The sequence below is a fragment of the Anabrus simplex genome, chromosome 1, assembly GCF_040414725.1.
Source record: "Anabrus simplex isolate iqAnaSimp1 chromosome 1, ASM4041472v1, whole genome shotgun sequence".
Lineage (NCBI taxonomy): Eukaryota > Metazoa > Arthropoda > Insecta > Orthoptera > Tettigoniidae > Anabrus > Anabrus simplex.
In genome coordinates this window covers 1285349858-1285363510 of record NC_090265.1, presented here as the reverse complement: position 1 = coordinate 1285363510, position 13653 = coordinate 1285349858, and the positions used below count along the sequence as shown (strand labels likewise).

At 40.8% G+C, this 13653-nt stretch overlaps 1 protein-coding gene across 1 annotated transcript in view; it reads left to right on the top strand.

The window, feature by feature from the left end:
• The first annotated feature begins 7714 nt into the window (after positions 1-7714).
• LOC136858271 (nuclear protein AMMECR1) overlaps positions 7715-13653 on the top strand; it is a 135056-nt gene continuing 129117 nt past the window's right edge. The window contains exon 1 of the mRNA XM_067137679.2: positions 7715-7920. Within this exon, the coding sequence (XP_066993780.2) occupies positions 7715-7920 (206 nt within the window). The remainder of the gene's footprint in view (positions 7921-13653) is intronic.

The window sequence follows — 13653 nt, the reverse complement described above, 5'->3', positions numbered from 1 at the left end:
TTGTATCCCCAATCCGACATTCAGTTCTCTTGGATTTCTTACCAACTGACATCAATTTAGTCTTTGAAAGACTGGTTTTCATACCGTACTCATTGTTTTCGGCACAATCTACCATTAAGAGCAAGTCGTCAGCACAGCCCAGATTGCTTACTAAATTATCGCCTAACTGAATCCCTCTCTGTCACTTAATACCTTTCAGCAGATGGTTCATGTAAACTGTGAACAACAAAGGTGAACGATTACAGCCTTGTCTAACCCCTGTAAATATCTTGAAGAACCAAGAACTCATTCTACCATCAATTATTCTCACTGCAGCCCAACTGTCAACATACACGTCTTTGATTTTAATAATCTACCCTGAAAGTTGAACCAGCGGAGTGATTGTAAACAGATTTTGTCGATGGAATGAAAATATATCTAGCGTAAGATCCGATCCTTTGTTATTGTTTTAAGAGGATAATATACAGCATGGCAACCATCTCTTCCTAACACTAACCGGAAAAGGAAAAGGTAGAGGTCTAATCCATCGAAGAATGAAATTTTCTAGGTGTGTGTGTGTGTGTGTGTGTGTGTGTGTGTGTGTGTGTGTGTGTGTGTGTGTGTGTGTGTGTGTGTGTGTGTGTGTGTGTGTGTGTGTGTGTGTGTGTGTGTCGGGGGAGGGGCAGAAGACAAGAACGAACTAAAGGAGAACGATAGGATACAAGGCGTTCGGGGTGATCATTGTTATTTTGAAAGGGAGTACAACGAGATAACTATCCTGTCTTAAATCTAATCAAAGGAACAAAATGGAAGATGTCCGACACTTTGAAGAATGAGAGCGTCGGTAGAAGAAAGGCAGAGCCACGGAGGGCGAGAACGTGAAAGACTCCTTCGGCCTCGCAAATCCAATACCATCGGGGTCGGAAGAGATCAAGAATTGATCGATGGAGGTCGGACAGGAAAGATGACCGCGAGGTGACTGACATTAAGTACCTAGGTAGAAACAATGCCATACTCAGTTAGGGTACCGTGGTAGCCAACCCACTTTCCTAAATTGAGATTCCCCCGCCCCTCTTTTAGTCGCCTCTTACGACAGGCAGGGGATACTGTGAATGTATTCTACCGCTCCCATTCACAGCGGCGTTCAGGAAATGTCGAACAAGAAAGCCGAAAGACAGCCTACTAAAGGCAAACACAATAAAAGTGAACTCGGGGCCTCATGATCTCATATCACCTGTGGTGGGCTTTTGAACGAATTGTTTGAAATTACTTGAACAAAAAGATACAGTAGGTATTTCGTAACAAGAAATCATGATGCAGGACAACTTATGATGGAAGCATGTATTCATCTTATCTCCATCAGACAGTGTAAGACCCTTGCTCTTTCACAGGCAGAATCTGCTTTAATAAGTAGAGACCTGTCTCCTAAACCTACGTACAGTACTAGAAATAAAATATAATGGCACACATGATGTGTCGAAGTTCCAGACAGTGGACAGTGTGCACGCGTAAGGTCGCAAAGCACTGTTCACACGTTGGCGCAGACCGCGAGACTGGTATTCGCTTAATTCGACCGTTGTCGTATATCATTTACATCCATAAACCGGTTACGCTCATAAATATCTGGATATTTTGGAGAATGCGTTGCTTCTTTTCGCCGCAGAACGTTATCCCCGGAGATTCGTTTTCCAGCAGGATAACTATCTGATGCACCAAGTCGAAGTTGTTCAGGCATGGTTTCGAACGACGCCTGTGATCACACTTTAGATTAGCCTGCGAAGTCACCAGACCTGAACGTCATAGAGGCCGTATAGAAGCGATGTTCTTGTTCTTACAAGTTGCTTTACGTCGCACCGACACAGATTGGTCTTATGGCGGCGTTGGGACAGGAAAGGGCTAGGAATGGGAAGGAAGCGACCGTGGTCTTAATTTAAAGTACAGCACCAGCATTTGCCTGGTGTGAAAAGTAGCGTCTCTTTTTTAGTAGCCTCTTACGATAGGGAAGGGATGCCGTGGATGTATTCTACCGTCCCGTTCGAAAAATGAAAGAATGAAGTTATCGGCAAAAGAAAGGGAAGGGTCGTGAAGAGCGTGAGAATCTAAGACTCCCTAGGTCTCGCAAACCTAATACCATCGGGGTCGGAAGAGAATACGAGTTGACCAAAGGAGGTCAGAAAGAAATATGATAGGGAAGATTCGGGTAAAAGCAAATGGAACCAATGCCAGACTCAGCTAGGGCGATGTGGTCGCCAACCAACTCTCCGATGTTGAGAGATACCGAAGCCCCCTTCGGGTGGCCTTTCACGGCAGGCAGGGCATACCGTGGATATCTACATTGAGTGTATACCAGACGATACAGAAATTGAAATTATGTGCATTCTATTGGCCTTCCTGACGCCAACCCTATGTGGAGGGATGCTCATATGGAGTGAGGGCATATGACGCTGTTGATGGTGATTCGTCCGTCGGATGGAGACGTTAAGCCTTGAGCAGACCCCTTGGTGCTATTCGACAGGAGCAGGCTATGTGCCGGCACCGGGTTCCACCCTCTCCCTACTATCATATATCACGTCATTCACTTCATCTCATTAACTCCTCTGATGAGGTTGACGTCAGGAAGGGCATCCGGTCATAAAAATCCGCCACGATAGATTCATCTCACCTCACACCCGACCCCGTAGGGAAACGGGACAAGGGTTGGACAAACACATATTTTGTCGTAAGGTAGTTAACAAAATTATGTAATGACCGAGCGAACTGCCCGTGCGGTTAGGGTCGTGTAGCTTTGAGCTTTCATTCAAGAGATGGTGGGTTCAAATGCCACCGTCGGTAGCAATGAAGATGGTTTCCCGTGGTTTCTTATTTTCACACCAGACAAATGCTGGCGCTGTACATTAAATAAGGCCAAGGCTGCTACCTCACCAGCCCTAGCCTTTTCCCATCCCTGCGTCGCCAAAAACCTTGGATGTGTTAGTGCGACATTAAACCACTGGCCAAAATAATAATAATAATAATAATAATAATAATAATAATAATAATAATAATAATAATAATAATAATAATAATAATAATAATAATAATAATAAGTGAGATAATGATCATTTTTTCTTTAAGATCAGAAGTTCTTTTCAGCTACTTTTAACATTTATCATCCAACCTATTCCCAATTCTTGAATACGAACCTTCCACGTTGAGTATGTGGGTTTACCGAGCTCGATAGCTGCAGTCGTTTAAGTGCGGCCAGTATCCAGTATTCGGGAGATAGTAGGTTCGAACCCCACTGTCGGCAGCCCTGAAGATGGTTATCCGTGGTTTCCCATTTTCACACCAGGCAAATGCTGGGGGCTGTACCTTAATCAAGGCCACGGCCGCTTCCTTCCCACTCCTAGTCCTTCACTGTCCCCTCGTCGCCATAAGACCTATCTGCGCCGGTGCGACGTAAAGTAACTAGCAAAAAAAAAAAAAAAGAGAGTATGTGAGTTTAGTAGTTAAGATTTTACGCCAAGTATAAGTTAATCCTCGAGAGCCTCCGTGGCTCCCGTGGCGGCAGCGCTCCGGCCTCCCGCCGCTGGGTTCCGTGGTTCATATTCCGGTCACTCCATGTGAGATTTGTGATGGACAAAGCGGAGGTGGGACAGGATTTTCTCCGGGTACTCCGGTTTTCCCTATCATCATTCATTCCAGCAACATCATTTCATCTCTCAGTCATTAATCATTGCCTCGAGGAGTGCGACAGGCTTCGACAGTCGGCACAATTCCCATCCTCGCCGCTAGCTGGGGGCTTCATTCATTCCAGTCGAATGACTGGGAGAAGGCTGTGTATTTTCATAAGCTAATCCTCCTTCAGACCAGAAATTGCAATATTTCCATTAGATCAAGAAGAAAGGAAAGGGTACTTCCCTATAACCTTTAATGAGTTGTGGTGGTATTTATTGTTTTTTGTTGTTGTTGTTTTTTTTTTGCTAGTTGCTTTACGTCGCACCGACACAGATAGGTCTTATGGCGACGATGGGACAGGAAAGTGCTAGGAGTGGGAAGGAAGCGGCCGTGGCCTTACTTAAGGTACAGCCCCAGCATTTGCCTGGTGTGAAAATGGGAAACCACGGAAAACCATCTTCAGGGCTGCCGACAGTGGGGTTCGAACCTACTATCTCCCGAATACTGGATACTGGCCGCACTTAAGTGACTGCAGCTATCGAGCTCGGTGTTTATTGTTTTAAGGGGAAGTACAGCTAGGTGACCGTTCCCTGTTAACTTGAATCAGAAATGAAAAGAGATCCGACCTTTCGAAGACTGAGGTATTGAGATTCAAAGATTGAGGGATGCCGTGGATGTATTCTACCGACCCCATCTAGAGGAGAGTAATGAAAGGGATAACCTTTTGAAGAATGGAGGTATCGGTAGAATAAAGTGAAGGCCAGGAAAGGAGTGAAATTGAAAGACACCCAGGTCTCGCAAACCTAAAGCCGCGTATACACTTGAGCATTCGCCCCGAATGGGCATGCGTTGCCGATGCGGGAGCGCACAAGCACGACTCGCATGCCAATCTGTTGAGCAAGTTTCCACTGTATTCGGACCTCGTGCGATCCGAGAACACCGTCTGTGTTTAGGTGTAGTATAGTATTTTGCCTGACCTGAGGCTACAATGGTGAATCGAAAATTGATCGTCGCCAGTTATTGTTATATGTATTTATTGGATGCCTTGAAAACAAAAAGGAGAAAGCGGTGGTGGCAAAGAAAACTGTATAAAGAGGGACGATCTTAAGGTATTGTAATAGAACTCGTCCTTGGAGTTCCACAGAACGGGATACTTGTGGTAGTACCCCAGGAGGATAAGAGAATTATCCTGGGACAATTCCATTTCAACTTGAAATTACTTTCACACTCTTCCTTCACTTCACTTGCACGAGCGAGATCGCGTATGCATAGGCGGAAGCAGTTGGCTCATACTCTTCGGGCTACCCCACTCGTCATCAACCGTCCACACTGAGCACGAACACAGCACGTGCTCACTTTGAGGTACCGACAACATTCGGATCGGGCTGAGGCAAGCGGATCCATTCGGTTCGCTCTGTACTCATCTGAGCAAAACTGGGCAAACGCATGCTCATTCGGGGCGAATGCTCAAGTGTATACGCGGCTTAATACCGTCGGGTTTGGAGAAAACAAGAGTTGACCATGCGAGGTAGGAAAGGGAACGTAATAGTGAGGAGGCTGGTATAATTATGTGGAAACAATGACAGTCTCAGCTAGGGATCCCGTGGGTTACCCATTCTAGTTGTCTGTTAGGACAGGCGAAAAAAAAAAAAAAAAAAGAGTTGACTAAGGGCGGTCGGACATAATAGATGGATGCGAGGAGCCTGGTACAAGTAAGTGGAAGCAATGCCAGGACTCGGCTAAGGGCCCCTTGGTCGTCAACCCATGCTCCCAACTTGAGAGCCCCTGGGGCACCTTTTCGTAACCTCTTACGACAGGCAGGTGATACCGCGGGTGTTATTCTACCACCCCCATCCACATGGGAAGAAATTCTTTAAGAAAACTAGACAAACAACTGATAAATCTGCCACCTGGGCGACTGCCCTAAATGCAGATCAGCGGTGATTGACTGATTGACAGACATTACATTGAATCTATAACTAGTCTAATTTGAAAACACTGTAATAAAAATATTGTCAAACCTTCAGATCACATGTGCTGTTTTCATTAATATAGCATGTATTCTGAAAATGTACAGTATATTGTCCTGCTTTTTGAAACTCCAGTCCTGCTTTGATTAATATCTTATTCTGGTGACCCTATCCTTACAACATTTCTCAGACCTGTTCTTGACAACTACCTACCAAGCAGTGGCGAATATAGAATATATTTGGGGGGGGGGGGGGCAAGATTGATGTAAGGTTAGATTAAGTAATTTTAAGAGGTCAGACGATTTCAAACACTTTAGAAAGGAAAACGGAAACATTGATTTGGGCTGATACATACATACATACATACATACATACATACATACAGTACACTAATGGTTACAAAACGAAGTCCAGGTTTCTTGTTACACTTGCAAACTTATCAAGAACTTCTTCATCACTAACTATAATGTCTCTGTGGATAGAGAGTAAAGCAAGCCCGTTAAGCCTACTTTCAGATGTGCTGTTCCTTAAGTAAGTCTTCAGTCTCCTTAGGCTAGAGAAAGTTCTTTCTACGGTTGCGATAGAAACAGGAAGAACGGGGAGTAATTTGAGAAGGGTATAAATGTTGGGGAAGAAAGTCTTGTCGCATTTTTCTAGAGAACTTACAGCCATTTTGGGAAGATTTGAAGGATTTTCCTGACTCCACTTTTCTTTCCACCACATAAACTCACTTTGCACAATCTCTTTATGTGACAGATTTCCTTCGTAGAAACTAAAAGCAGCCTCCAATGAACCAAAATCTGTTACGATACACAATTGTGGAAGGATGTTTTGTAAGGATGCAACTATTTCCTTGTGAGATTCAAATCATTCTTTTAGTGAGTTACAAAAATCGTCCAGGTATGGCACATAAACTGCTAACTGTTGGCTCGGAATCTCAACAACGATCGAAAATTCCCATCATTTTGGTCCGGTTCTTCAAGGCTTATACATTTTTTCGGGGGGGGGGGGGGCAGGCCCCCTGCCCCCCCCCCCCTTATATACGCCCCTGCTACCAAGCAAAGAAAGCTACTAATTATTGTGATTTATTGAAGGAATACAACAGCAAGCCTCTGAGCAGTAGTGTTGACATTATAGTATGTTGGGCATTCAGCCCAAAGGCTGGTTGAAACCAAATACAGTCTCTACTGTATTTGTTGAAACACAATAAAACAATTGGGCGAGTACGGTACTTTTTCATTTATTTCCTTTTTTTCTATCACGATAAAACATGCAAAATAAAACTCCATCATCTGTAGTGTATTTTAAGTTTGTTTTATAGATTTATATCTGATTTATACAGAACGTAAAGCTAATAAAACTGTTTTGTATTATAATATAAAATGAATGAATCTTCAATATAATATAGGGTCAGGACACGTGAACAGAAAGAATAGAACATTAATGCGATCCAAGCGCTCATTGACAAAACTACTTGGTTCGCCCTGAAATGTATCCGTTTGTCAAGGTCTTCTATTATCTTAAAGGATTTGGTTCAGCTAAACTTGAAACAAAAACTGGTGTCTTTGTGTCCCTGTTACTTACGGAAGTAATGCATGAAGTAGAGTTTACGTTATTTAGCTATGGCATAAGAGGAAATATCTCAGATAAAATGAAAGAGCAGAGCTTGAGAAAACAGAAAGCAATATCAGAAACAACCGAGCCCCGTTAATTTCACACATCTCGTAAGTTTTTAGTCGTTTGAATTAAGAGTGATATTAAAGGAAATCCATGTGCTCAACTACAGCTTCTAAAACTGTGTTGCCTAATTTGACGGTCTTAACTAAAGATGCCTTTGTAACAGCACATATTGTTAAGTGCATCGATGAACCTCATCACTGTGTGGAATCAATGATGCAAACTACATTTCTTTAGTCACGGCCGTGCTTTAATTAAATGTCACCTGGTATGCATTACTGTTCCTTGGATACCGATCAGCTGTGTGGCGGGGGCAAGCCATGAGCCATAACACGAAACAGCTGAACTTTCACTATTCCACTAGTGCCATCTATTGAGGAGTGGGAGTAAATGTCCCTTCGTACCTTCCATTGTTATTCCTGTGGATAAAGATGGCCGCTGGATGTTGTGGAACGAAGAAGCAGAAGCTGAACAATTCCACAAGTATAACGTGCAATGGGACCTCACTTATACCAAATGGAGTGCGAAATGGAATGGTCGCACATCCAGAAATGTGCTTCTTCTGTTTTGATGTGTTATACTGTCACCTGCATAGCTTGGAACCGCCAAAAACTCCAAACTTCTGCAACGATCCATAGTGAGTAGTTGTTTTCAATCTCGTATTTCATTGCGAGTGCGTGGTATGAATGCATTGATTTCATCGCAATTGAGCTTCAGAGAGAAGGTAGATGCCGTAAGAAAAAAAATATTGAAAATTTTATAGACCTGTTGTAAGTTATTATTCCTGTTTGGCACATCATTGTCCTGATGACTAAAATATGGCATTTTTTCCTTTTGGAAAGTGGGTCATTGAGGCTTTTCAAGGCTAAAACAAAATAGATTCCCTGATTTTCTGTTCTTGGTCTTGTATCTTATTTTACGTTACTATTCTTTGGGGCTATCGGTCGTGCCGTATAACGTTGGCTGAAAAATAAATAATTTTCTCCTTTTTAATTCAAAAGACTTTAAGTGAAAATTTCATAAATTCATGGAGCTAAATAAAATACCTTTAAAATAATTACTTTGTAGTGATTTGTGCTAATGAGTTTCGCATTTACTTCAATAGAAATTATATTCCTACATATTCAATATAGGGTGGTATAAGCTTCTGAGACAATAAATAAAGGATCCTCATTTTATCTCTGTAGAGATCCCAGTTAACTACAGTATATTATAATAAAGTTTTATTGCAGCCAATGGCCATATTCAAATTGTTCTGCTCTTTACTATATTCAAGTAAGGTCTTATCTCTTTTGCTACACTTATTGAAGTGGTATCGTTCACATATTTTCCCACATAATTTGCACACACATTCGTCGCTTGGTTCGTGATATATCTCTTTTACACATAGCTTATGATTAAATCCGTGTACAGCCAGCCTGTTGATAGCACTGCGCATGTTCTTATTTGGGCCCATCCAGTCTACTTGTCATAGCATCCGTCACGTAAAACTCCGGCCAGATTTCTTCTCTTTTGCTTAACCTCAGATTTATGTGAGCAATGGCTTGAGGTGTCGATGGTACAGAAAGATATCTAAGATCCTCGATAAGGAAAGACTCTGAGCTAACTCATAAGCTAGTCTAGATGGAGATGTCTTAGAAATACCTAATATTCTTCAGAAAGGTAGCTTTCACTTTTTCGAGGGTAGTTAGGTCTGATGTTGATAATTTGTCCCAGATTATATCTATGCCGTATGTCAGAATGGTTAGTATCTTTGCATGAAAAACATTGCCAAGCCTATTGATATTTTGGTTGGGTCTTGTATATCGTAAATTCTTCTTATTGGTGCTGCTTGTATATCGTAAATTCCTCTTATTGGTGCTGCTGCTCTTTCCCTCACGTGTATTTTGAACGAAGATCCTGACGTTTGTAGAGTGATGCCGAGATAGCAAAACTTATTTACTGTAGTCAAATCTACACCTGCAAATGAAATTCTGTCTGTCACTGCTATTCTTCCTCCTTTTCTGAAAACCATACAGACCGTCTTGTTCTTGTTAACCTGGAAGTCATTTGTTTCGGCCCATTCCTGTAATCTATCTACCGCGATCTGAAGGTCTTCTCTGTTTCTGGATCCTATTATCATGTCTTATCATGTCATCTGCATAGGCATACAGCACTGTCGATAGATTATCTGTTATTCTTGCCTTGTCTCTTGTAGCTACGTTAAAAAGCATAGGGCTAATGGGGTCTCCGTGTAACACACAGTTTGTTTGAGTGATGGGAGAAGAGAATGATACCCCATCATCTATTCTCACACTATTGTATGCTAGAAGATTATTTATTACAATCTTAAGTTCATTGTCTGCTCCAATCATACCGTCTAATTTTCCCATTAGCGTTGATCTGTTGAGCAAGTCTAACTACAGTATTATTAGGCTATACTACAGTATTATTATACCCCATAAGGATGGAGTTCTAATGGTATTATAATAATCTAATTCAGGTGTGAATTGACATAATTATACACTAATTAAAATTTTGTATGATCATAGTTGTTGGCAATTTAATGAGACTTCTTTTTCTGCTCTCCATCATTTTCTTTGTTTAGGCCCTACATTTAAGTAATACAAAGTATTTTATTGGGCATATAAACCAAACTCTATTATTGAGGTTATTTTATTGCTGAACACTAGGAAATTTATTTATCCAGGTTCTGTATTCCCGTAATGGACCTGTATGCTCTTGTTATTCTGCACCTTTGATCTCTCCTGTATGTTTAAACAGTTATTTCCAATGTAAACAAATTAATTTTGCATATTATGATAATGAAAGCTGTTTTGCACTTGTTCTTATCATAGACTAAAACTGGACCATCCAGGGCGAAGTATATGAGAAACCTGATGAAAGGAAATTGGTACTGTATCATGTAGAGAGCTTTTTCAATAACCTAAACCATCCTTAGAGCGTACAACTAATTTTAAGAGAAGTAGAGCACTCGCCCGGCTCCCTGAGCTGCGAGTCTGACTCCCGCCAAGCATTTTGCCATAATGTGGGCAGCGCTTGCCCGGCACCGAGTCATAGTGTGTTTTCGCACAAGATTTCTTGTACTTTATGAAGGAATTATGTTTATACACATGTTCAGGTGGCACTGAAGCAACACACTGAACACTAAATACATGAACACCTGACTAAACTGAACCTTATGCTGATAAAGCTCTCAGCAGACTGCAAAGGAGGGGAACTTTGGTGCCGAGAAGCACATCACGGCAAAGTGCTTGGCGGGAGACAACCTCTCAGCGCTGGCAACCGTGTGACTGACAATCCCCTGCATAGATAAGTATTTCTTGTCAAATACATAAACAATTATAATTTGAGTAGGGTTTATGTATGTTCTGATTATCACCATTTAAAATATAGGCTATTCACGTTTACAAACAAATGTATGCTTTTTGTAGAAGTGTATTGATATGAAGTGATTGCCTTTCATTGTTGGTGCTGATGGTACAGTCTGCTAGGTTTATTATTGGTGAGCTGTTATACATCCCAGCTGAAGATATTTGAAATGAATTATACTTTCTTTTATTTGTTAGCCCGCCTGGTGGCTATTATCGTTACGGTGTCAAGTGACTGTGGTCTGACACCGTGATTAGCCGAATCAAGGCCCATACGTGGAAAAAAGAAACTTCCACCGTCAGAATGTTGGTTGATAGGGTAGAGAGGTAGTGGTATACAATTTCGATCACTAGATTGTATACCAAAAGCCTGGATTCTGTTCCAAACTTCTCTGCATTGTTTATATGGAATGAGGGCATATGATTCTGTTGATTGTGATTTGTCCATCGGATGGGGATGTTAAGCCTTGAGTAGACCCTCTGCTGTAATTGAACTAGAGTAGGCTATATGCCGGCATCCTCTCCCTTCTTTCATATATTGCATCATAAATTTAATCCCATTAACTCCCCTGATGAGGTTGACATCAGGAAGGGTACCTGGTCGTCAAAACTTGCTGCAAAGATTCATCTCGCTTTATATCTGACCTTGTAGAGAAACAGGACAAGGGTTGAACATTATACACTGTACTATATTTGTTGGAGAATGTTTGCACCAAATTGGCGTACCTGCTGACCTTCCACTATTATGAGAACTGAAGACCACAGTGACTATTGGGTAAAATTTTAACCTACAAAATTGTGTGATGTCTGGAAGGGTAACTGGCCAGTCCATTACCAGAATCCAAATGAAAGCAGGGTGGCACCACCAATCTCAGCAATTTCTTGAACTAAAATACACAATAATGCTTACTGTTCGTATCATTGAATAGAGAATCAATAGGTAGTAAATTGTAGTTGGTTAGTTTTAATGACAGTTTGTATTTTATTACTTTGAATTTATAATCAATATTTTATTATCTGGAAAAGATAAAAAAAGCCTATTTATAAATTTATTTTTTAATAAATTGTAGGTTTTAGTCATTTCATTATGGTGTATGTGCATACACACATTATGCACCAGTTCGAAGCAGTTAATAATACTGATTTTTTATTTATTGCATCTTCTGGTATCCCAGTGCAGCTTTGACAGATTTTTCCCAATAGTGCAGTCTAATTCAACTCATCTTCTGGTTCCTGCCATTTTCTTTTGAGAACACAGCTGGCCACATTCAAAGGCAAGGTGCACAGAGGGTTAACTTCATTCTGTGAGCCTGTTTTTCAGACAGGAGCCAAATGAAAATGAAGGATCAGACAAAGAGGGGGATAAAGAGAGTGGACATATATCAGGAGATTATACAATTTCACTGTTTGTGTGGTGTGCAGTAACTGCAATTGAAAATGTTTATTCAATGAAGATGTGTTGCGAGACTATCATTACTGAAGATAATCATGATCAGTATTAAGTTGAAAAGTTGCTATGGTAGTTTTCCTTGATTTAGGCTACATTTCTTGATTTCCCAAGTGGATTGTATATTTTGCCATTGTTTGAGGAAGAGCATTGGTGTCTTGGTTGAATTTTTTTTCAGATTTTAGCTTGCAGTCTTTTGACATGACGGAGTTTGGAGGTGTTGCATGGTCTGATACATGGCACCTTTCTTTGCCATCCCCCTGTGGGTTGAGGGTGGTAGAAAACAACCACAGTATCCTCTGCCTGTCGTCAGGCTCTGAACTTGGTAGCATGGTTTAGTGACCATGGTTCCCTTATCTGAGTTTGGCATTGGTTCCTCTTACTTGTGCCAGGCTCCTTGCATTCATCTTTCCCATCTGACCTCACTTGGTCAACTCTTGTTTTCTTTTGACCCTACCAGTATTAGGTTTGTGAGGTCTAGAGAGTATTTTCATGCAGTTTGTACTGCTTCCCTTTCTTTTGCTGTTGCCTTCATTCTTCAAAAGATCAAGCCACTTCCTTTCTTCTTCTGATTAGTGTTAAAGAGACAATAGTTGCCCAGTTATATTTCCTCTTAAAACAATGATCACTACCATCTTTCTTTACCAGCAGGTCAGCTGTTTTATTTCCAATCAGTTCTACTTGAGAGGGTTCCCAATGGAACTGTCTTGCCTTGTTTTGTCTTGTTTGTTTCTTTTATTTTCTTTTTTTAATGCATAAAATGCAAATTTTGTTTCTATCAGTCAGTAGAAGTAAGAATTTTGGTGCTTATCTTGCTACCATAATTAAGTTGTCATTTGGTTTAATCTATAACTGTGAGGTTCATTCTGTCAAAACCAATTCAGGAGAAATAAAATGAGAAAATTTTGGAAAAAAAGAAAACATATAATTACAGTTTAATAACAGATGCCTTCTTTTTCAGGCAATGTTATTCGTCCTGAATTAATTTCAACAGATTGAAGAACCTCACAGTTATAGATCAATTAAGTCGAAAACCGAAAAGAAATGGTTTCCGTTATAACAAATTTCATTTGATCTCAAAAGTTACAGGTACCTAAGAACATTGAGAAAACTCCTTCCTTTTAATTTGTTAGATAGGAACAGTTAAATTTTGTCATGTCAGCAACTGTTGTATACCAGTGTGTCAGTAGAGAATAGCTAATATTTTTTATCTTACATTTCATTTATTCTCATCTAAATAGCATGATGGACGAGAGTGATTGCATTGTATTATAGTTCACACAGGTTTCTGTTTAGTACTGATTTGATAGGTTCTTTTTATCTGTGTAGGACTGATCATTGAAACATTTAGATTTCAAAGTTGAGAACTAGAACTTAACAGGGAAGATACAGTCTTACTTCATGCTTCAAGCTGTCTCCTTTTTTTAGTCACATTCTCAGAGTTGGTGAAATTTCCAGCAGTGAATTTTGATGACTTATTTTACGTCATACCGGCCTACCGAGGACCCGATGCTGCCTTTAGTTACTATCGGTTCGGGTCACTGGAGACGTG